Source organism: Cryptomeria japonica, chromosome 11, assembly GCF_030272615.1.
Source record: "Cryptomeria japonica chromosome 11, Sugi_1.0, whole genome shotgun sequence".
In the NCBI taxonomy this organism is placed as follows: domain Eukaryota; kingdom Viridiplantae; phylum Streptophyta; class Pinopsida; order Cupressales; family Cupressaceae; genus Cryptomeria; species Cryptomeria japonica.
In genome coordinates, this window is record NC_081415.1 from 29,403,669 (window position 1) to 29,428,898 (window position 25,230).

At 35.0% G+C, this 25,230-nt stretch overlaps 1 protein-coding gene across 1 annotated transcript in view; it reads right to left on the minus strand.

Annotated features, from left to right (window-relative positions):
* Positions 1-14,090: 14,090 nt before the first annotated feature.
* LOC131050840 (protein TONSOKU) overlaps positions 14,091-25,230 on the minus strand; it is a 157,045-nt gene continuing 145,905 nt past the window's right edge. The window contains exons 18-19 of the mRNA XM_057985133.2: positions 15,338-15,455; positions 14,091-15,243 (exon numbers count right to left, since the gene is read on the minus strand). Coding sequence (XP_057841116.2) covers positions 14,435-15,243; positions 15,338-15,455 — 927 coding nt within the window. The 3' untranslated portion in view covers positions 14,091-14,434. The remainder of the gene's footprint in view (positions 15,244-15,337; positions 15,456-25,230) is intronic.

Below are 25,230 nucleotides of genomic sequence, written 5' to 3' on the forward strand. Positions count from 1 at the left end.
TAAAATATCACAGAAATGATGTGCGCCATGGACTTTCATGTGGTTCTGAAGGTAGTAAATTGGTGTTGGCGGTAGGGGAGTGCACCTAGGGCATTGCCTCCGTACCCCGCGAGGGGCGTTGCCCCTTGACTCCGTTGGGGCGCTGCCCCAGACCCCTAGTTTATTTTTGAGCTACAATACACTTGTTGGAGTTGGGCAAAGGGCATTAGAGAAGGAACGGTTGTGTTGGGTTGTCCCATACTGTGAGAAAGAAGTCTGCATCTAAGCATTGGTGGGGAAACCATAAGCCGTAGAGGGAGACGGATTTGGAGGTTGGGAACAAACAGAGTTTGAGGGAAGGCATTGCAAGAACGCGAAGTCATACAGCACCAGGGAGTTATTCAGTTCAATTATTAGCCTTTGGGAAGTGTGATGGAGGATTTGAGGCGTCTCTAGCCTTTGTGCCAGAGGGTTGTGGCCACCTCCAGGTAGGAATGGTACGCTTGAGGAACTTGGAGTATGTCTCGACTGGATGTGAGGTTGCCTTGGTGGATGCATAGAGGGCTCGGGAGGAGCTGACCACCAGGTTGGAGGCAGTAGTAGCGTGAGACTTAGCTCAGTGTACCAAGGAGTTGGATGTCGTGAGGGCAGCATGGGTGGCTATCGAGGAAAAATTGGCTAGGGAGACAGTATCATTTGAGTAGCAGTTGGTGGAGGCTGAGACTGAAAAGTGTGTTTTGCAGACAAGTTTGGTTTAGGCACAGGAGGACTGTGATGTCAAAGGAAGCGATAATGGTGAAATCCTCACTTGAGCATCGGATGGTAGTAGAAAAGGATTTTCAGGCGAGGACGCGACAAGTGTATATGTTTCGGGCTCGACTGGCATCAGCAGTTCTTGCCGTTCATCTCCATTTTCTATTAAGTCGTCCATTTTGTATTAAGTCGTCAGGAGTTGACTTCTTTTCTTGGGGGGGATGATGTTGCCGGGAATAGTCACTATGTTATGTTGTCATATTATGTTTATGTTGTTGTCGGTAATAATGAATTACGACGGTCAGTTAGTTAGTCATCCTGAAGGGCAATTGGACGTGACGGTTGGTCGCACCCCTTCGGGTATTATATGTTGCATATCGTTCCTTCATAGTGGGAGCATGATAGTCATGTCTGATTTAATGTTATAAGCACTTGATGTACATGGACTGTTGAATTAATACAAAGAATGGTTATTTAATATATTTCCATTATGTTTTGTGCATTTACTTTTTGCATTTAATCGTTTACTCGTATGTGGCAAACAGTTGCCTAATATATAAAGTGATAAAAGCTCTGAGAAAAAAATGTATGAGGACTTTGACTACTAGTAGTTTATCAAATAACAAATTGACTATGAATGGGTCATACCAATGATGAAATATGATAATCAAACCCAACCAGGTAACTTACTTTAAATAAACATACCCTCCAACAATCTTGGAGAACATGCTAGAAGTCAAAAATGACATTTGAAAGTGTTAAATGAGTCCTCTAAACCATCTAAGTTCAATGATACCATTAAATTACTACTCTAATCAAGTTGATACAAACCCAAAAGGTCAATTTTAACAACAATGCAAGAGAACCCAAAAAAGAGACATTACATACATATTATTGAATAATAGTAACACAAAATTTTTAATTGGAATTCATATATTTAGTGTTATTTGAAATGTATCAAGAAAACATAGTGCTTCATCTCCCAGATCCTCCTACTCTAGTGAGTCCCACCACTTCCATGTGCATCCTTGCCCAATTATGACATATATTTTGATTTAGATGGAATTTGTATACATGCAACCACTTAATTATTATAATAAAACAATACATTTAAAATTACAATTGAAAAATACAATTGCATCCTTTTTCTTTTCTTTTTTAGATACCTATTATTTTGTCTCTTCTTTCCTACCTCTTCCTATGATTGTCATGACATTGATCTTTGTCTTTGCTTTCTTAAGGAGTTGTTAAAAAAAATACATAAGCTTTGCATATCCATTCAGTTACACAAAAAAAATGCATAAGGTTTGCACATCCATTCAATTACACACAAAATGCATAAGGTTTGCACATCCATTCAATTACACACCTTATAAGCACATTGTAGCACATCCTCAAGAGATAGTCAACATGAATCTCCCTCTTGTCCATATATTTTTTTATTATTGTAAGGGAAAGATGTAGACAATTTTCCATGTACTTTTGCTAGGATTTTGTAGTATAATAAAAGGAATTTTATGCTTCAACATTCTATGCAGATTTAATATTCTCAACTCCCACATTTCACTCCTACAACGTTTCCCATGTACTTTTGGTAGGATTTTGTAGTATAATAAAAAGAATTTTATGCTTCAACATTCTATGCAGATTTAATATTCTCAACTCCCACATTTCACTCCTACAACCATCTGAGATGGACCATACTAAAAAAAAAATAGTAATCTAATTCAATGATTCAGTTCTTTGATAAGGTTGGACCTATAAAATCAATTTCAAAAAATAATACATTTTTAATTGAAAAAAAAAATCTATAAAGAATATTTAAATAATGACAAATTTTCAATATTAATTTAATATAGTTATCATTCAAATCTACCTACCCATCATCCTCAACCACCTCATTATCAGCCTCAACCTCATTAACCTCATTATCCTTGTCCCTTAATTGCTTCTAGTTTTTGCATCGTTGTTTATACAAAAAACTAGAAACACGATCAAACCCAAAAGCAATTAAGGGACAAGCTAATGGATTGTGAAAATATGACGAAAGTAACTCATCATCCTTGTCAATATCTATTTCATTCGCAACCTTCTTGTCCTCATCCTCAAGCCATTTATCTTCCTATAGTCAATCAAACATATGATGCCAAAAACTAGTTTGTTCATCACACAATTAATATTTCCAAATAGGTAAGCAAAACATCAACATTAACACATCACAATAAAATAATAGTTGCAAGTGGGCATCTCATTACTAAGTAGGTTATAACCTTGTTGTTTACTCCGCTTATGGATAAAGGCAAAGTTATCATCGCAATCTCTACTATGTCTTATTGAAAAACATCACTTAAGGTTATATATTATATTATTTATATAAATGAAAAAAATAAACATTTGAATGTGTCTTCAAATGAATGGATCTTATTGGCACATTCTCTTGCATGTGTCCGTAGCCAATAACAAAAACTAGTAAACTTATGATCAAGTATTTTAACTCAAGTATAGCAAGTTCACTAGTATCATCTATTTTTTCTATAAAATAGTGCATGCCTAATGCACTCACAATAAAAATTACTTGCATGTATTAGTGATAGTTTAAATATCAAATAACTTACATTCCCTACTATATATAAGTGTTTTTTTCTAAATTATCCAAAAATTCAATATTTGTATTGATTTTCAAATTGAACTTTCACTAATGCTTCTAACCAATTTTTAAGATGTCTTTCAAACTTTAGACCTTTTTAGTTGATTCATTTTTTTTTTATCTCAAATATTATGATTCGTACATTAGCCAACCGAATATTTTAGAATTGATGTTGATGAAGAAAATTATAGGTTTCAAATACACCAACTTCCACATACAACTCATATTTTTGGTAGTTTGCAACTTTGAAATCTTGAGCTCCTTGCAATTTCTTTTTGAACTCTTGCATTGAAACAAATAACAGTAATGAAAGGGACACATTTGAAAGTCATAGCTCCATATGTTATCAAAGTGACTATGTTCATGTAAAAGAGCAAGGGAAATGGGGGTCTCATCACCATGATTAGTGGTTCATTGTGACAAAAAAGGGAAAGTCAAAACATGAAAATTAGTGGTTGTTATAGAACAAAACACAACATGTCTTGATGAACCGTCAATTGTTGATGGGACTCATAGCAACTGGTACCTTCCACATTTAATTCAATATTGATGAAATAAATTACAAGTTAACATATACAACATGTGTATTTAAATGTGCATATGCACCCATTTATTCCAAGCATTAATGATAATTTAGATAGCAAATTAATTGCATCCATGCTATAAAAATTGCATATAAATTCAATTTTATTTATTAACATGTCTTTCTAGTTATGATCTCTACAAGTTGTGAATTGTTAAAAAGGTATCACAAGCATGAGAGTGTCAAACATATTCACATCATGAGATGATTTGCAATGTTATCATTTTCTCAAACTTTTACAAAGTGGTCTTGAACTTGTTGTTTTGTTAGTGGAACCATTAAAAGATCTCAAGCATGGAAGATGAAGTTATTTTTTTAAGAATGTTCCCACATCACTAGGCTATAAAGAGATTTGAAGGAAGAAGTAAAACTTGAATATTATTTTGTAATGCCTAATAATATAGACATTAGTTCCAACTTCCTCAAAATAACTTAAAAAAATATTTTTGATTAGTGAGAACAAGTTTTGAAGGGGCCCTAAAACCCTTTACAATAATAAAGTCAGTCTACTACAAAAAAAACAACCTACTTGTCACAAAATAAATGTAGCCAACAACACACATTTGAACCCACGTTGTCAACAAAACAAACAAATATGGCCAACTTGCCACCTCGAGACCCTTCCTAATGCTCCAAGCACCCGAAGCATGGGTATGGGAGGCACAAGATGTTTAGGATGACCATGTTTCCTTATACGAACAATCTTCTATGAAATATAATCCTCTAAAGACTCAAATCAAGGGGAGAGGGGAGGGATATACTGTATTGCCCCAAAAGGTGATAAAATAAGAGTTGTCAACTTTATTGAAGCATCCAAAGATATATGACTCCTAGATTCAAGCCTCAATGTCAAAGAGATTAAAGGTGAAACTAAAGGACCAATGGAAGATAACTTGTCATGAGTTTCGAAAGATATTGAGGTATTGGGGCCAAATCCTCCTCTAATGCCTCTTCCCCAAAATCATAAAAGCCCCCAACCATCTAATGCTCACAATGGATAACTTGCATAATTGTTATGACACAAATTCAAACAAGGCTATGGTGTAAGAGATATGGTCTCATTTACTTTATGCATATTTTTTCCCTAGTTTCTCACCTTTCCCACTTCTCAAGAAACAACCATGGCTTTATAAGTTTATAAAACAATTCATATAGGCCTACTACCTTATTATATGATTGTTTCATGTGAATTAGAACTCTCTTAAAAGTTAACTAATAGTAGTGTAGACACATACATGTGTTCCGCATTAAATGAATATTTAATATTTATTTAATACACTAATATTCCTCTATTAATTAAATTTATATTTAATTAATTCACCATTAGCCTCTTCTTCTATCCTAGTTAAATAAATTTAATAAATTTATTTCAATATTAACTATAGTCCCATCTATTAACTAAATTAATAAATTTATTTAATTCCCCTTTCTTATATTTAAATAAAGTAAATATTCATTAAAAAAACCCTCATCAAACCCTTATTTAAATAAATCATTATTTATTTAAAAATATCATCCACTTGCATTCTCCTACAAATGCAAGTTGCACTCTCCATTTTAATTAAATAAAATATTTAATTAAAAAGCCTATTTATCCTCACCCACTTGCCAATCCACTTGCTCAATAATCTCCTTCTAGATTCTTCTAACCTCCTTCTAGATTCTTCTAAGCCCTTCTACATTAGCCTAATCCCTCTTCTAATCATTTGCACAATCCTAAACCAAAATTAACCTCCAGCCCATCATCTCAACCATTTAAGACTCTTACAGAGTCATAAATGCTTCTCTTCTTCAACACACTAACCCACATGGGTCTTGACCCTTTAGTCAAGGCTTAACCATGGGTAAAATTTGGATCATGAATCATGCAATCTTGGCCCTCCACAAACCAGATCAATCTTAACCATTCAATCTTCTATTTTGCCTATAAATAGAACCCTTCTCCTCAAGCAAAGGAGGACACATTAGAGCATTGTTACTATACTAGAATTAGCATAGATACTTGAGCTTTCTCATAGCATTACTCTTTACATTTGCATAGCATTTGTGTTTCATTTTCAACCATGTTGAATCTCCATTTGGCATCCATGAATAGTTTTAAGAACTAAGAGCTACACTCATTTGGATCTTAGAGAGGGGAGAAACAAGGGAGGAGAAACAAAGGCATCATGGAAGCATCTTAGGGAGGCTCTTCTTCTTTCTTTTATCTTGTTCATGCTTCATTTATGCTTTTAATCTCCTTTGGTATGTATTGGAATGGTTTATTTTAGTTCATTTTTTTTGGTTTTTGGTTAAAAACTAACATATTGACATTTGAACCTTGTCTTTGGCTTGTCCTCTTTTCCATGCATCAAGTAGAAAAAATAAATAAGGAAAAAAAATTGAATCTATATTCTAGTTAACTACCAGTGCACCTAATTTCATACAAGAGATTAATTGGAAATTAGTTGCATTCTTTGCTATAAACAACTACTTTTAAATAATTTAAAAAATCTAATCTATAAATTAATTTGTTAATTAAACTATCACTTACACAAATAATTAACTTAATAGAAGCTAAACTACCCTATATTTGGTCAAACCTCTCAAAATGTTCTAAAACTTATTTCTAGATCATTCTCGCCTAAAGTTTTTGGATTTTAATTCTTCTTTTGTATTAACAACTAGTAAGAACATGCCATTTATTATGTGTTAATGATAATTTAAATAACAAATTAAATATATTCTATACAATACACAATCCATTTTGATTCATAATGATATTATAGTGACTCAAACATGTGAATTTGTATGATTATGGATAACCATGATCAAGCGAAAATTAAAATTAATTTATAAATTAAACTATCAATAACACTTGTATTAAATAGCTGGTGCAATCTTTCAATTTGTCATTATAATGAAATAGTGAAATACTAATAAGAAGAAATCGTAAAGCAGCTAAAAGCTAACAACAAATAAGCAATCTACCTAGAAAGAAAGTAGTTACATATTGTGTGAGCATGATGACATCGCAAGGACACATTTCGCATGAAGAAGAAGAAATTATTTTAACGTCCATGAGGCTAAATATAGCATATGGGACAGACTCCTTCACAAACCGGCTTCTGCATTTCAACTTTTTTCTTGTGAAGCGTGATGATGAGTGCCCCTAACTTCTTTACAAACCCCTCATTGAATAAATTATCCCAAAAAATGATAGCCAGGGTGTTTTCATAACTGTCTTTGTTGGCCTTCAAAGCATCACATTCAAGAATGAAGTGTTTTTCAATTTCAACCATACTTGAAGTGCAAAAAATGCTCACTCTTTCCTTCCAAGCTTCTATTGGTGTTTTCCAACGTCCGGTTTCGCAACAGAGTTGATGAGAATTAGTTCTTAATTGAGCAATGAGGATTTTGGATTTCCACGATATATTGGCCCCTATGTACACTTTTTTATGATGGTTACAAGAGGGTTTAAACTCTTAAATATAATATTTTTTCTTTCTCCTTAGCTCTTTATCCCAAGTACGCATATGGAACTTATCCATAACATAAGTCTTAATCTCCTTACTATCCATGGGAATGTATTCAAGTATATATCCCATTTTCTAAACAATTTTCTATTTTGTCTCATCAAAGTCTTCTTTGTTATGCATATTGTGTCATTGAAGACAACCTTAGGCCATCAACCCTCTTCCATTTGCCCAATTCTTTTCAAATACCTTGTGAGTCTCGCCTAAGCAATTGCTTCAATGGGTGCATCCCCCACTTCACTCAATATGATATCATAGGAGATGGAACTTTTGAGTTTGAATTTGTTTGAAATCAAGCATTTTTTAATTTGCTCAATTTGTTCCCATTGTAAATCAGATGTGTTGTTGGCCCACACTTCACAACCAAAAAGTACAAATGGAAGCACTAAAAGCCCAAAGAGAGTTTGGGTAATCTTCCAATCCCATAACTCAACCTCTTTGCACCTATTTTGAAAAGCATAAAATGCTTTCCAACCTCCCAACATTCTCTTCTTTCTACAACATTCCCAACTTAGATTTTTGTTGAAGTCAATACCAAGCTACTTATAATTTGCCACTTCTTCAAGAATATTGCCTTCAAAAAATAACTTATGTTGGTTAAGCTTTCTTTTGCTATAGAAAACCATCACTTTCATTATGCGAATGTTGACTTGCATCCCCACTATTCTACAAAACTACTCAAGAGAGTGTAAGTGCTCTTGTAAGCCAAGAGCGGACCTAGCAATCAAAATAAGGTCATTCGCATACAAAAGAAGCCTTATAAAAAACTCGCCCAAATGAACACCATCACCTTCTTGAAGGTTTAACCATTCTTCAAATTTGTCAATGTATAAACCGAAGAGTGTAGGGGACAAAGGGCAACCTTGCTTGACCCCGATATCACTCCTAAAACTATCAGAGATGCCAGTCAAAGTTCTGATTTTGACTTCAACCTCCTCATACAGCCTATGAACAACTACTCTAAGATGTATAGGAATCCCTATTTCCTCCAATCTTTGCCAAAGTTTATCTGTAGTGATTGTGTCAAAAATCTTTTTGAAAACCACAAAACAACAAAAACCTTTCTTTTTTTGCTCCCAAACTTTTTCAATGATTTGCCTTAGAGTAATACCATGATCAACTATGGAATGCTTAGGTCTTAAACATGTTTCCCTTAAGCACTTTTATCACTTTCTTCCGCCCCCTTGTTGATTTTGTTTTCTATCATACTACCAAATAACTTTGCAAACAAAAGATTTATAATAACGGTTCTATAATTAGAGGGGTTATTGACATCCCCACTCTTGAAAAGAGGTATTGCTAAGCTAGTTGTCCAATCAGTAGGGAACCCTTGTTGAATGATGTTATTGAAAAAAAATCTGATGTGAGGTGCAAGAATTTTCGTACCCCACTTTAGATACTCAACTTGAAGTTCAACTAAATCTTTTGCTTTACCCGCACCCAACTTCTTAATACCCATCTTGATCTCTTGCATGATGAAAAGCTTAGTGGTGGTGTTGACCAAAGGGGGGATGCAACTTGAGAATCCTACTCATAAAGCTAATTTGCATAATCGAACCATTGAGATGCTATAATAATATTTTCATTGTGCTTCTTTCTCGAATGAAGTTCTTTCCAAAATAGCTTGGGGTTCTTTTTTCCAATGAAGATTAACTCTTCCCTCCTTATGACCATGAAATCAACTTTTTCCTTTCTTAAAATTTGCTTGTAAACTTTGAGATTAATATGTTTATTATTTGTCTCTGTAGACACTAAAAAATGGTCAACACTTGTGTCTCTTATTTTTAACATATCATGTGCATAGTGCCTCTTAGGTTTAATTAATTAATTAAGCCCCCTTTTACTAACAATTCTTCTAAGTCCTAAATAGATAAATTAAATTATTCTTTTTATTTCTCCCTTTGTCCATTAATTAAATAAATTCATTTTATTTAAATAACTAATTCATAAATATGAGCAATAAATTAATAAATCATTTTTATTAATTTATCATATTTATCTTCCTCCAAAATAAAGATAATTTTTATTTATTAATTCATCTTTATTTCCTTTTTTTCTTTTTTTTTATTCTTCCATTTTATCCTCTTATATAGAGATATTTAATAATTTTTAATTATTAAATCTTCTCTTAAAATCCTCCCACTTTTCGAATTTGGAAACTACTATCTTTTCTTGATTTTCAAAAATCAATTTTTTTGGCAATATCTCATTAATCTTTATTTTAAATTCCAAAATGAGGTATGCATCTCTAAAAATCTTCTTTTTGTGAGGAGATATTTCCAACCTACTAATTTGGTATTTATGAGAAGAAGATTGAAGATTTTATTATTTATTCTCATAATATCTTCCCATTTGCTTTCTTATATCTTCATCCTTCCCCGAATGGCAACTCTGTTGTTTACTCAATTAGGTATGTCCATCTAACAAAAAATCTTTTCAATCTTGGCCATCTAGTCAATCCCCAATTTTTCTATAAATTAGACTCCTTTATTCATCATTTTCAACCATATTTCAAGTATCCTTATGTTGTCTAATTTTCTATCATTTTGTCATCAACTTGCTTTCATTTGCACTTGCGTTTGTAGGTGATGTCCACATAATTTGAAGGAGAAAGAAGAACAATGGAAGGGAATGGAAGGGACATTTGCGTTGGTATGCATTTATTTTAAATGTTTTGTTTCTATACTTTTATTGAATGTGTTAGGATTACATTTCATAGCATTTTAGCTTTGTGGTTGGCTAATTTGTGTTATAATTTCCTTTGCCTAATTTCCTACATCACAGTCTCTTTCAAAGTTCTCCTTGCCTTTTTGCATCCATCATCAAACCAAGCATTGACTGGAAAACAATTTGTTTCAACTTTTCTATTTTTGGCTCTTTTACATTCAAGAACTGCCCTATGAATTAAATTTATAAGCTCGGGACTACATAGCCCACGAATAGGTATTCTCTCCTCAATAAAAAGCCTTTCAAGTGTTATTTGGAAGGTATTGCATTTTTGGGGGGTTAACAAAATTATGCCCTTTAAAGGAGATTGTGGAATATAGGTGGATTTCCTCCCAAGTTGTTTCGTTTCAATCCAAGAGAAGCTTAAATAAATCAGTTTATGATCAAAATTTAAATCCCAAAGTTGTTCACCATTCAAGACTTTCATTTTCTCGCACAAGCCATGTGAGCATATGGCATAATCCACAACACTTGCACCATTATAGGTATTACAAGTAAAATTCGCAAACCTCATCCCTCTAGCCAAACCATTGCAAATGACTAAATTGAATGACCCACATAAAGTAATCAATTGCTTCCCAAAAACATTTCAACCTTTGTTGTCTTCTGCGACCTTGGCCCATTGATGAATACTTTCTTTTGTAAGCCAAATAAGATTGCAATCTTCCTTACAACACATAATGTTGGCTTGTTCACTTGTCCTGGCATTAAAATCACCAACTAAAAGTACTTCACCAAGTTGAGAACACATTGTAATATCCCTTTTTAAAGCTACAAAAGGATCTTTGTGGTTACGACCCCTGTTCTTGTAAGTTTTTGAAACTTGTGGAGCACAATAACATGTTGTGATTTGAATGAGATTACCATTTTCTATGATTTTAAATCAAATGAATTGTTTATTCAATTCTTCTCTTTCTAGCTGAATCAAACAACCTTTTTCCTTCACTAAGATCATAATATCCCTGTGACCTTTGTCATTCCTTGTTGCCTTGTTCCACGCTACCATCTTCAGATACCCTTCAAACAAAGGTGTCTTGCACCCTTCATGCTCATGAGTTTCTATGAGACAAATAACGTCTTTGTTCTCCACAATAGGCCCTAACCCAAATCCACGTCTCCAACGACAACCTCTACAATTCCAACAAACTAGACTTAGAGAAATCTGGGTAGGTTTTGATTGTTATTTGTGTTGGCATGAAAGACTAAAAATTGAATCTACCTCCTCATTAACCCATACTGACTTTGGTGGCAAGTTTTCTACGAAATAATTTGCTACCACTTCTTTGCTACAAGCTTGTTGTTCTATTTTAAAATGAGGCCCAAAAGAGGCAATAACCACTTTGCCTTTGTACAACCATGCTCTTTTTCCCTCATCCCTAGCTGCTCTAACTATTGACAATTTCTCCCTCCTTTCCTCTTACTACCTATTAGTTACATCTTCATCTAGAGAAAAGCGAGAGCCCCTTGAGAGTTGTTTCTTACCTAGAAGGATTTGTTTGTCTCGTATGTTTGACATGATGATTCTAATGGGTCTTGCTCTTTCGTCACTAAGCTTACCCACCTTCCATTCTTGGCAAATTCATCTTTGCCAACTCAACTTGTTTTTTAAAAAGTCACTAACCAAATCAAGAGTGCATTCATTTCTTCCATAATCCTTCACACCTTTAATGATTATGTTTGTTGCTCTAACTTACCTTTCTTTGGTTTCTGTCTTGCATATTGTCAACCTGAGTGTTTGCTTTTCTACTTTGTTAGTAGAATTGCTAATAACTTGTGTCTAAGACTTGGGGATTTTAGAAGAACCTCCTTCCTTACCTTCTCTTGTTTCCACTCGATGGGTGCTTGTTTGGTCATTTGTTTTTCCCACATCCTGAGGTGATTCAAAATTCAACACATCTTTACTTTCCACTACATATTCTTCCATGGCTTGCCATTCACTCTTCCCAACTAAAAAAGCCTCTTGCAACAGCACTAATTGCTCTTTTAAAAACAGTACCAACTAGCAATTGCACCTTGGTGTGCAATGGGTACTCCGAGGAGATGTAGAAAATAAAATAGAAAAATTATGATATATTTTTGCATTCATTTGTGTATTACATGTGGTGAATAGATTAGCATTTAACAAATAATGTTTTGTGTAATAAAAATCTCAACGAGGAAAAAGCCCATTCTTGCGCCAATCTCTATCATCATATATAATTTCATAAATAGGCTCTTGTCGTAAAGCTAATTTCAAACTACCCTATTTCCTTTAAATAAATCTAATTTCCCTTGGAAAGAGTTTTATCTACTGTCAAATGAAAAGAGTTTTAGGCTTTTTCGATATTCTCAGATACAAAAGCTTGTATTTTTAGCGATTGATTCTCTGATGATGGAGCGGGCGTTGCAACAAACAATATGCGATGGCAATTAAGGAAAAAACATTTAAAATTTATGTTAAAATGACATCCACCCATTGAAATTATAAAAAAATGTTCGCTGAAACAATTACAGACAATGCGGCCTTTTACAAATAGACGTTGATAAAACAGAACACAGATCAGAAAACAATCGAACAATCCTTCGCATTGCAGGACTTCTTATCACCATAGCAATCAGAGCACCGAATGCTTACAATACATTACAAAAGCAACCATCTGCAATGACAAGCAGTCAACAATACTGAGCTTGTGTGCTAAAACCTTACTGTTGTTGCTCACCGCCATTGATATATTGCTCTTGCGCAGATGTCGATGGAATTTATAAAGTTTTTGGCACTTTCTGCTGAAATTTACAAAGACGATTGGATAAATTTCAGAGCCATTTCTGGATTTGAAGAGGAGTTGAACTTCGTGATCAACCATGAGGTGTTGTTGGAGATAACCATCACGTCATGTGTAAAACTGGGAGCGCAAAACAGTAAAGAAATATGTGAATTTGCGTTGCCATTAATCTCTTTCACCTATCGAGATTTGACTGCCTGGCATTTGTCAGAGCAGGGATGGAGACTGACATGCTCGCACCGGCAGAAAAAGTTTAAGATTTAGTGCACCAAAAATCAAACGCTTCATATTGTTTGGATCGTCTTGAAAGCTTTTCCAGAATTTTCGGCCTTGATTTTAAATAATAGGCTGTCCATCTCATGTAAAGAGACGCCTTCGACGTAAATTACTCTTTGAAATAGTTGTTACTTTCTGTCAGAGTTTGATTTGCCACAACAAAGTGCCTACAGTTGAGTAAGCAGATGCAGAAGAGGTGGCACGTTCGCGAGCACCTACAAACAAGCCTGCAGCACTTCCCACCCAGTACACTCATGGGACTGTCAGTTTCATACTTATTAGGCATGGCAGAAAGAAAGCATAAGCTTCATCTTAAAAAATTTTTTTAAAAAACTCAACAATGTGATGGGTTTGAGAAGACCTTAAATCTTTCAGCCAATGTGATGGTGTGATGAAACGCTAAATCTGCCAATCAATGAGCATAAAGAAATCATTTTCTAAATATATTTGCTGAAAAATTGTCATCTTAACACTTTGAAAATTGCAGCAGAGCTTCTTACGCAAAAGCCAATAGTTCTTATTGATAGGAAAGTGCACATATTAATTCACAATATCATACACGATTACTATAGTTCTCCGTCAAGAACTAAAAATGTACAATTTTCACAATCATAAACCGGTGTTCGTAATAAAAAATATTAGACTGGATAAGATCAGAATGGCCACAGAAAATAACAAACTTCCTTGATAGCTTACGCCAAAATATAATGGAGACAGATTCCTTGCTTGTGTGGCTCAAGCTGGAATGATAAAAACACTCTTAAAGAGATTAAAAGTTGAAGAGCTTTCTATAAGAAATATGGGCAAAGTCAGAAGCGAAACATAAAAAATTCACAAAATAATATTGCTTGTCTTTAATTTCATGCTCCATTCATTCAATGATACATTATATATCGCCAATAAATCTTCTAAATATATGAATTGTTCAAACTAACATTTCGTACAATCAATATATTATCCTACAGACAATATTTTAACAAAACTATAACAAACCTAACAAATAATATAACACTCGCGTGAACACTAATTCCTAACAGTTTCAAATCCAGGCACGAGAGTGAATTGACAGATAAAACCTTTTCCATTGCCATTGACATTAAGTAGGACATGAATTAAAGAGATCTATACAAAACTGACATCAAATACAACTAGTAGTACTATACATTAACTTAATCAGAGTTGACAAAAAACCTCAACATGATCTCTGACAGCATTTTCTAAGGCCACAGCATTGCCTGCCTTCCACAGTAAAGTGAACAATTTGATTGTCAGAGTGCTTCACTGGAGTACCCGCTCTTGTATTTGATGACCACGCAACATAAAGTTGCTCTACTATTTCCGAAGTAAGCAAATTATCACTCAGGTCCAATAGCTGAAGGTATCTTGCCAAACAAATAGCTGAGGAGAGCTCAGATGCATACTCTGTTAGTGGAATTCCGTTTGCTTTGGTCTCACCTTTTGGTGGAGGACTTATGATTGACTGGAAATCCTGAAATTGATGAGACCTGCCCCGGACAAGCCCCAATGAACGTGATGAGCTTGCACAATCCTCCTCAAGGGAGGAGCAATTGACACCTTCCGGTCTTCCCTCATCCTCACTGTCCGCCACATCATACTTATTATGATTTCTGTCATGCTTCTTATAAGTTTGTTGTGAGTGTTGCTCAATGCTTACAATTTTATCGCCAGTGCAAGCTTTGGCACCATTATAATTGAACTCAGTAGGGATTGAATGGTACATCCGGCCAACTGGACTGTGGCGCTCGTCATTCGCACGATCGAGAAATTCTACACATTCCATGACAATTGGGATTTCAATTTGTATTGATTTGTCCCTCGTTCTAATTTCTGAATATTCCCCATGATTGTTCTTGTTAGTAACAACTTCTTCACCACAGCATGCTGTGCTGGTTCTATCAGCTCCACCAACGATATTAAAGATGGTATCATCCCCAACAATTGTATTTTCAGCAAGACCGAGTTCTTGTAGGGACCGGTTCTCTGCAAAGTGATACTCACATTTTTGAAGTGTATTCCCAAGTTAACTGATTTACAAAAATAAAACCTAGCATTAAATAAAGTATCAAAGACTTACCCGACAAAGCCTTGATGATTTTGAGAACCCCAGGTTGACCAAGGCTGCATTTGTTTACCATCAGCCACTTCAAATGGCATTGTGCATTTCCAAGAAGATGTCCTAAAGCATTGACCCCCTGATCCAATGCAAGCCAAGTTTGAATTGGGTTAAAATGCAGTAATGTATACAAAATCTTGCATGTCCGTATAATAAAAATATAGTGACATACAGGAATACAAAGTAAACACTCCTAAATGCGGACTCCAATTGTTGCCACAAATAAAACTTTAGCATAAATACATCGGTAACATGCTCACACTGACTGGTCATTGACTAGAATGTTGTCATAACAAATGTCAGATTTGTAATTTTAATGTCTTTTTAGTAGTTTCATCATGCTCTTCAATAATGTCTGTTCAATATTTCATAAAATCGCAGACTGACATTTACCTTAAATGAAACCAAACAAGTGCTTAATTAGAAGCTTTACCACGTACAAGTAAAAAAGTTTAATACGAAAAGTTTTCTTTTGGATATGCATCTCCCGCACTCTGCAACATGCAAATATGTTTCTCATAGATTGAAAAACCCAGTTACGATCATTATAAAATAAAAATATACCCTTAATAATTTGTATCATAGCTTTGTAACTAGATAGCACCCAATATTTCATGTATGGAATTCAAACGTCCTTTTAGTAGAATCACCAAACTTAAAGTGAGTATGTTGAGATTTGAATTAAGTAGATGCCATTCAAAGACAAAGAGATGTAACTATTACATATCCTTCTACAATTATGATAACCACATAGAGTTTCTTACTAGAAACACATATGCACGGAGTAAAACTCAGACCAACAAGTCTAAAGATGAAATAGGCTGCTTGTTATTGGTTAGACATTTGTACGCTGCAAAACCCTTTGGACGATAGATAACTGTTAGCTGCAGACAATTTGAAAAGCAACAACTTGGAAGAAATCTATCTTGAAACATTGATTAACAATCATCTGCGTAAAAAATTTCTCATTTTGAACTCTAGCATTAACAGGCATAGTGCTTTCCACACAATTAAATCCTTCCATGAATGCAACATCAAACATATCATGTGGAGACTTTCATTTGTTTCCTATTAATATGACACACATATCCAACCTAATCAAGTTTTGGTGTGTTAGTTATCAGTTATGCACCATGTCCTTGAATATTTTACACTTCCTATGGACTAGTACATCAATTTTTACCAATTACCGACAATTTCCTTCATCTTATCACTACTACAGTAGTTTCACACTAGCAAAATTGCGGCTTCAACTGTACTGCATTGTTCCCTTGCCAAATTGGTACCACAGCAACTGCACCTGTAAATTGGTGGCAGCCTTAGACAAAGAAAAAAAGAAAAAATCAGGGGGTAGTAGATTGAGGTTATGTCACATTTGTAAAGAAAAATTTAATGGGATCTACACAAGAGTGTATTCTCATTTATTGGGTTTTACAGGCCAATGGGTCAAGGTTAAAAAACAATTAGAGGGTAGAGTATTATAGATTGCACATGGAGGCAGAATCAAAGTCTACAGGGCTGCCAATCACAATTCAAACAAAATCCGCACAATCATCTATGCATATGCCCTCTATGTTGGTAGTCCTACTCGTAGTACTAGTAGTGATAATCATGTTTCCACAAGAGGGAAGAGGAAGACTACTTCTAGAAAGCAGCCAAAAATTAATTGCAAATTTGTTCAATGTGCATGCATGAGATGTGGCAAAGTCCTCCATAACCAAAAAAATTATGCCCATGCCATCCCATTCCATGTAGCACATTCTCCTTCAAACAAATGATCAGAGATGTAGCTTCTATGGTTCCTCATTCACCTCCCCCTAAGAACAAAAACTACACACTACACTTCTTGACAAAGAATTTGCCAAGGTGAGTGTGGTGATGGAGGACATGAGACAACTTTGGATTAGGATGGTCTACTCTATTGTCATGGATGGTTGGATCGATATTAGGCATCGACCACTTATCAAAATGATAGTCACATGTTCAATTGGCTCATATTTCCTTAGAGCCATTGATTGTTCTAGGAAGTGCAAGGATGCAGAATTCCGATGTCATATTTTGAGAGATGTCATAGAGGAGGTTGGGGCATCCAATGCTGTGCGAGTGGTCACTAATTCGGTACATGTAAGCAAATTAGCTAGTTTGATGGTGGAGGGTGCTTACAAGCACATCTTTTGGACCAATTGTTGTGTTCATGTGTTGAACAATGCATTGAAAGACATAGGAAAGATAGATTGGGTGCAGTAGGTGATTGTAGATTGGGTGAAAATATCACACTTCACTTGCTCTCTTGAGTACCTTTTCAAATAAGGAAATGTAAATGATATTCAAATTTATGTTCAAGTCTGAAGTTATGTATATTATTATTTTCTTTACTGATATTTTCTGTTTCTTATGTCACAGGTTGCTGAAGATGACATTAATAATTTCGATGTTTCTCCAGCACTTCGTTTGCAGGTACTTATAGCCTATGATTCACCGATCAAGGCATGCCTTGATTGGTCATGTCTTTTAGACATGCCCAATCAAGACATGTCTTGATCGGTGCATAGACACCCCTTCGGTTAATATAAGCACATTACTTATGTGTTGTGCTGTTAATCATTGGTCAGGTCTTTCCTCTTTAACATGTGTTGTACCGATCACTATCGGTCATGCTATTAACATATGCCGATAGTTATTAATAATTGGGGCAATGTATTGTTACCCAATAAGTGATTGGGATAAGTTAAACATGATTAAATGATTCGGTATTAATATGTGATTTAGAATGATAATTATTATAGTTATCATATGATATGATAGCTATGGTAGTTATGATTCCAGTCTGATCACAACATGATCAATATTATCAATTATGCATATGAGATGGTTATAACATGTTCATTTATTTAATCATGAGGTCTATACTTAAATTGTAGTTATATCGATAAGGTAGATGATTGAATGAAAGATAAATGAAGTCTCTCATTCAATCATTTATCTTACCGAAGCTACTAAGTTTCAACACTCCCTCTTAGCTAGGGAAGATAATTATAGACCCATGAAATAAGCATCATATTTCTCATAATAAAATATATTATACGACTACATAATACAAAGGATCATATTACATATGCTCGTAACATGAAATATCACATAATGAGTGACATAGGAATATATCACATCATCTTGTGATATAGATATCACATAACACGTGATACCTTGGATATAAAATACTTAGGAATGTTGAATTCCCTTATATCAAGGTTATGGCATGTGCACTGACATTACGTCCCATAATGTCTACCATAACACATCATGGCACATCCATGAGTCAAAGTGATATCAAGTCAACATGATATCAACATTACAAGATCGTCACCTCGTAATGTTTAATACAAGTGTTCATAGTCTAAAAGATCGTCACCTTTTAGATTTGTACATAGGGGGTGGAGCCCATAAAGTCATATCACGACAAAAGAAGTTTACACAAATTAAACATCTCATATATTAGTACAGATTACAAAACTGATTATAACTCAATCATACCAAGACCTTTTCTGAAGTGTTCAACTTTTACTCTGGCTAGAGGTTTGGTCAGTATGTCTATTGTCTGGTCTCCTGTACTGATATATTGTAACTGAATCACATTTCTATCCACCATATCTCTCACATAGTGATAGGGGATCTCAATGTGTTTGGATCTATCATGAAACACAGGGTTTACAGAGAGTTTTATACAACTCTGATTGTAACAATGAATTATAGTAGGCTTCATTGGTCCTCTGAATAATCCCACAAGTAACTTCCGTAGCCATACTCGTGCAACCATGGAAGGTGCAATATATTCATCCTCTGTAGAGCTCTGAGCTAATGAAGACTGTTTTTTGCTAATCCAAGATATCATAGTTGAACCCAAACTGAAGCAGCATCCTGAGATGCTTTTCCTGTCAGTCACACTTCCAGCCCAATCTAAATCAGTGAGCCCGTGTATATTTAAATCAATATTCTCATACTTGAGTCCATAGTTGAGAGTGCCTTGAAGGTATCTCATTATATGTTTTACTGCCATAAGATGAATCTCCTTAGGTTCACACATGAATTGACTTAAGGCATTTACTGGATAACAGATATCAGGTCTAGTATTGACTAGATACATTATAGATCCAATCATCTGTCTGTAGAGTGTAGGATCTACCAATGAGGAATCTGCTGCTGCCTCCTTCAGTTTGTGAAGATTAGTTTCCATGGGAGAAGTCATTGGTCTACAGTTTATCATGCCAAATCTCTTCAATATGTCTAAGGTGTACTTTCCTTGATTAAGCACAATGTTGTCAGAATTTTGCCAAACTTCCAATCCAAGGAAGTAATGTAGAAGGCCTAAATCTTTCATATCAAACTCCTTCTCAAGATCTTTCTTACATTGATCAATAAGGTGACCTTCTCCTGTAATCAAAAGATCATCAACATACAAGATTAATATCAACATATCACCTTTGATTCGTTTGAAGTATAGATTTGGATCTGCGTCATTTTTTGAGAATCCCAATCCCATGAGGTAGCTGTCAATTCTTTCATACTAGGCCCTGGGGGCTTGTTTCAGTCCATATAAGGCTTTCTTTAAACTGCACACATGTGATTCTGCATTGTGGATCTCAAACCCTTCTGGCTGTTCTAAGTAGACTTCCTCCTCAATTTTCCCATTCAAGAAGGCAGTCTTTACATCCATCTGATGGACTTTCCATCCTTTGGCTACTGCAATAGCTAGTACTGCTCTGACTGAGGTGTATCTAGCAATTGGGGCGAAATTCTCATCATAGTCTATTCCCTCCTTTTGTGAGAACCCTCTGGCTACAAATCTAGCTTTATGTTTCTCTATGCTACCATCTGCAGCATGTTTGATTTTGAATAGCCACTTCGATGAAAGAACAGATTTTCCTTTTGGTCTAGGAACAATTTCCCAAACATCATTGTTTAAGATGGATTGATATTCCTCTGACATGGCATCTTTCCATACTTGGTGTTTAAGTGTTTATGATACATTAGAAGGTTTTGATTTGGAGAGATCATTCGTTAAAGCTACATAGCTAGAGAATCTTTGGGGCCTCTTACTTTCTCTAAAGGTCCCTAAAGGAGCTATGAAATTCCTTGCATCTTCCATTGTTTTGTGAACCCATAGTGGTCTTTTCTTAAGGTTTTCCTAGTGTGGAATCTGAACTTCATTCTCATTCTCTTCTGAATACTCCCTCTGAACCTTAGGAACGGGATCCTTTTCTAGGTCTGAAGATGGAGCATGGGTTTCAGACTCAATAGACTATTTAGCCCTTTTGAAGGCTATGTCTTCTTTAAATATAACATCTCTACTAAGTTCAATATTGTTATGTCCAGGTCCAAAAATTTTGTAAGCTTTAGAGGTTTCACTATATCCAACAAAGATTCATTTTCTCCCAGAGGGTTCTAGTTTTGTCCTTTTCTCTTTAGGTATATGAAAATAAACAGGGCAGCCAAATATTCTAAAGTGGGTGATATTTGGCTTTATCCCGGTGAAGACTTCTTCAGGGGTTTTGTCTTCAATGTGGGAATGAGGACATCTATTTTGAATGTAAACAGCAGTGTTGGAGGTTTTTACCCGAAGGTGAGTTTCTAAGTTCTGATCAAGGAGCATGGCTTTGGCTGCTTCTACAATGGTTCTATTTTTCCTTTCAACAACCCCATTTTGTTGGGGGTTGTAAGGAACAGTGAACTCCCTCTTAATCCCAGCTTCTTTACAAAATTCCCTAAAGATGTCTGAGGTATATTCCCTCCCATTATCAGTTCTTAAGACTTCCAGAAGAGTTTTCAGAGAGGGATTTGAATTCCTTAAATCTCTTGAGATTCTCTTCTGATTCTTTACGTTTAAGAAAATAGATCCAGGTCTTCCTGGAGAAGTCATCAATGAATATTACATAGTAAAGGAACCCCCCTAATGATAGTACAAACATTGGCCCACATAGGTCAGAGTGAACTAGCTCTAAAACATTGCTTATTTTTCTAGAACTATTCTGAAAGGAACTCTTAGTATTTTTGCCTAGGGCACACCCCTTACATGTACCAGAATGGTATTGTTTTAACTTAGGCAAACCAATTACTAATTTTTCCATTGAACATAAAGCACGAAAGTTTAAATGACCTAATCTTCTATGCCAAATTTCATTAGAATCTACAATCTCATGAAGTAGGGCTAGGTTAGATTCAATACATACCTCGTACAAATAGCCTTTTCTATGTCCTAGGGTTATAGCCTTCTTGATGGAAGAGTTTTGTGGCCATACTAGAACTTTACCATTCATGAAGGTTATTTTGTACCCATCATCTTCAAGTGCAGATATGGAGATTAAGTTCCTCTTGATGCCAAGAATGAATAGAACTCCAGTGAGTTGGAGTGACATGCTTGTCTTCAGCTTAATGGTGCAGGTACCGACGCCTTTCATTGGATGTGCAGAGTCATCACCAATGGTTACTTCTTCATCGATTTCTTCTACCATGGAATCCAGCAATTCTCTATACCCAGTGATGTGTCTTGAAGACCCACTGTCAATGATCCAGGTGTTGGATTTATTGGATACTTGACTGGAGAGAGCAGAGTAGAATACATGCTTCTCGGAGTCATATTCTTCCCTTTTAACTTTTGCAAATGTAGCTTGTTGTTTGATTCTATCTGGACATCTTGCTACATAGTGTCCATATTGATCACACCTAAAGCATTGAATGTGAGAGTTGTCTCTTTTGGATGACTTTTTGTCATGTCGGTTCTTTCTCTTCTTGAAGTATTTCTTCTTGTTTTTCTTGTTGGAGTTGGTATTTAAAACATGGAAACCTTCATCAATGTTCTCTTGTTTGATCCCCTTCTTATTTAGCCTTGACTCTTCTTGAAGACAATCTGCTCTTAGCCTATCAAATTTTGGAAATTTATCTCTCGCACTGATGCCTTGGACGAATGTCTCCCATGTACTAGGCAACCCATCTAGAGCAATGAGTGTTAGCTCTTTGCTTTGGATCTCATATCCAAGCGTTGCCAGTTCATCCCTTAGGGCTGATATCTGCATAAAGTATGCATTAATTGACTCCCCTTTGTTCATACTTATATGATTTATTTCTCTTTTTAGAGCCAGGGTTCTACTTGCATTATTTATCTCAAATGCACTTTCGAGTGATTTGAACATATGATAGGCAGTTTCATGTTTTGTTATTATTGGCATGATGTGATTTCTTACTCCATCTACTATGATCTTCATAGCTTTTTCATTTCCCTCGATCCATGTTGATTTGTCAGGTTAATCCTCTGGTTCTATAGATTCAACTTTAATAAATGATTCAACCTTGTTTTCTTTTAGAATCATTTTAATTCTGAACTTCCATGCTGAGAAATTGTCGCCTCCTTCAAGTCTGTCCTCAAATCTGATAGCATTAGCCATGGGAAATATGATGTCTATATTTTCAGTTTGAACTTCTCGAATTTGAATGCCTCAGGTTCGATCAGCGTGGCTCTGATACCATGTAAATGATATTCAAATTTATGTTGAGTCTGAAGTTATGTATATTATTATTTTCTTTACTGATATTTTTTGTTTCTTATGTCACAAGTTGCTGAAGATGACATTAATAATTTCAGAGTTTCTCCAACACTTCATTTGCACGTACTTATAGCCTATGATTCACCGATCAAGACATGTCTTGATCGGTGCATAGACACCCCTTCGATTAATATAAGCACATTACTTATGTGTTGTGTTGTTAATCATTGGTCACGTCTTTCCTCTTTAACGTGTGTTGTACCGATCACTATCGGTCATGCTATTAACATATGCCGATAGTTATTAATAATCGGGGCAATGTATAGTTACCCGATAAGTGATTGGGATAAGTTAAACATGATTAAATGATTCGGTATTAATATGTGATTTAGAATGATAACTATTATAGTTATCATATGATATGATAGCTATGGTAGTTATGATTCCAGTCTGATCACAACATGATCAATATTATCGATTATGCATATGAGATGGTTATAACATGTTCATTTATTTAATCATGAGATCTATACTTAAATTGTAGTTATATCAATAAGGTAGATGATTGAATGAGAGATAAATGAAGTCTCTCATTCAATCATTTATCTTACCGAAGCTACTAAGTTTCAACAGGAAATCCTAATGCCCATAGAGACAAGCTATGCCAGCTATTTTATTTTGTTGGAGAGGATGCTTAAGGTGTAGGAGGCTTTATAGTTGATGATGGTTAATTCAGAGTGGAGTGGATGATCCAATGCAAACACTACAGAAGGGGAAAGCATCGAACAAAAAATTCTTAATGATAATTGGTGGTCCAATGTGAAGTAAAAAAATTGTTTAACTTGCTGATTTTCTTTTTATTAGTAAATTTTAAATTTATAATTTGATTGCTGATTTTATTTGTCTTATCTTTTTTCAAATTTTTGTTTGAAGATTTATTTGCTCCTTAATTTCACCAGTTGTGGATGACATTAGATGTTGATACGAACTCTACAAATCTCAGAGAGATTTATGAGACATTTGATAGGATTCTTGGAAAAATGAAGCAAGCAATTTCTAATAGGGATCCTACTTTGTGTTAGAGCATATTTAACTATTACTTTTTTTTTTACAACTACTTATGCTTTTTTGCTTAAGTTCACTTAGGAGTGCTTATTTTAGTTGTGCACCTATTTTAGCTTTTATTAGCTCCTCATTTTAGAGTTGAGTTTTATTTATCTTCTTATGCTTGCACTTTAGTTCTCCTAAATTTAGCTTTGTGCTTAATTTATAAGCACATCATTGTACAAATGTAATTCATTCCATATTCTTTGCTTTTGAGTAACATAGCATTCATTTGTGCAACTCTCTCTTGTGGAAGGTGTTCTTGTCTGTCATTTGATCCTACAAGATTATGCTAGAAAATTCAACATGGTAGCAGAGCTTTATAACTTCAACATGGTATCAGAGCATGGATTCAAAAAGCCCCTTCTCAAGTTTTGAGGGTTTCTTTACTCAAAAGCGTTGCAGGGTCCCAAATTTGTTTTTTGTGGATCGGGTAGTGGACCAACTTTTAATCAGCTTTGGAGCAAAACAAAGGTTGCCATCACATCCAAAACGTCGGAAAACCCTAAGATTGTTTGTTGTTTCATCAAAATTGGAGTAATTGACAAATTGGGTCGAATTGGCCAAGGGCATGAAAATCAAGGCAAATTTCAAAGGTAGCAAAAAAATCTAGGCACTTTGGCACAAGACAGAAGTCACCATGTAATGTCACATTTTTGTACATGCCCTAGTTCTTGCCATAAAATCACAAATCCAGAATGGAGCAAGGGCAAACATAGTTAGGGATATAATCTTCATTTAAGAATAGGATGAGATAAGCCTTTCTTTTTTAAACTCGCTATTGCCGGGAATAATCATTATGTTATGTTGTAATATTATGTTTATGTTGTCGTCGGTAATAATGAGTTACGGCAGTCAGTTAGTTAGTCGTCCCGAAGGGCAATTGGACGCGACGGTTGGTCGCACCCCTTCGGGTATTATATATTGCGTACCTTTCTTTCGTAGTGGCATCATAATAGTCGTGTCAGATGTAATGTGATAGCACTTGATGTACATGGACTGTTGAATTAATACAAAGACTGGTTATTTAATATATTTCCATAATGTTATGTGCATTTACTTTCTGCATTTAATCGTTTACCCGTATATGGCAAACATTCGCTATGAGATTAGACAGCAATGTGGATATAACTCATGAAATGCATCCAATTCTAGGGTTAGGATATGTATATATACATCTGCACAATCGATATCAACAAATTTATGGGAACTCAA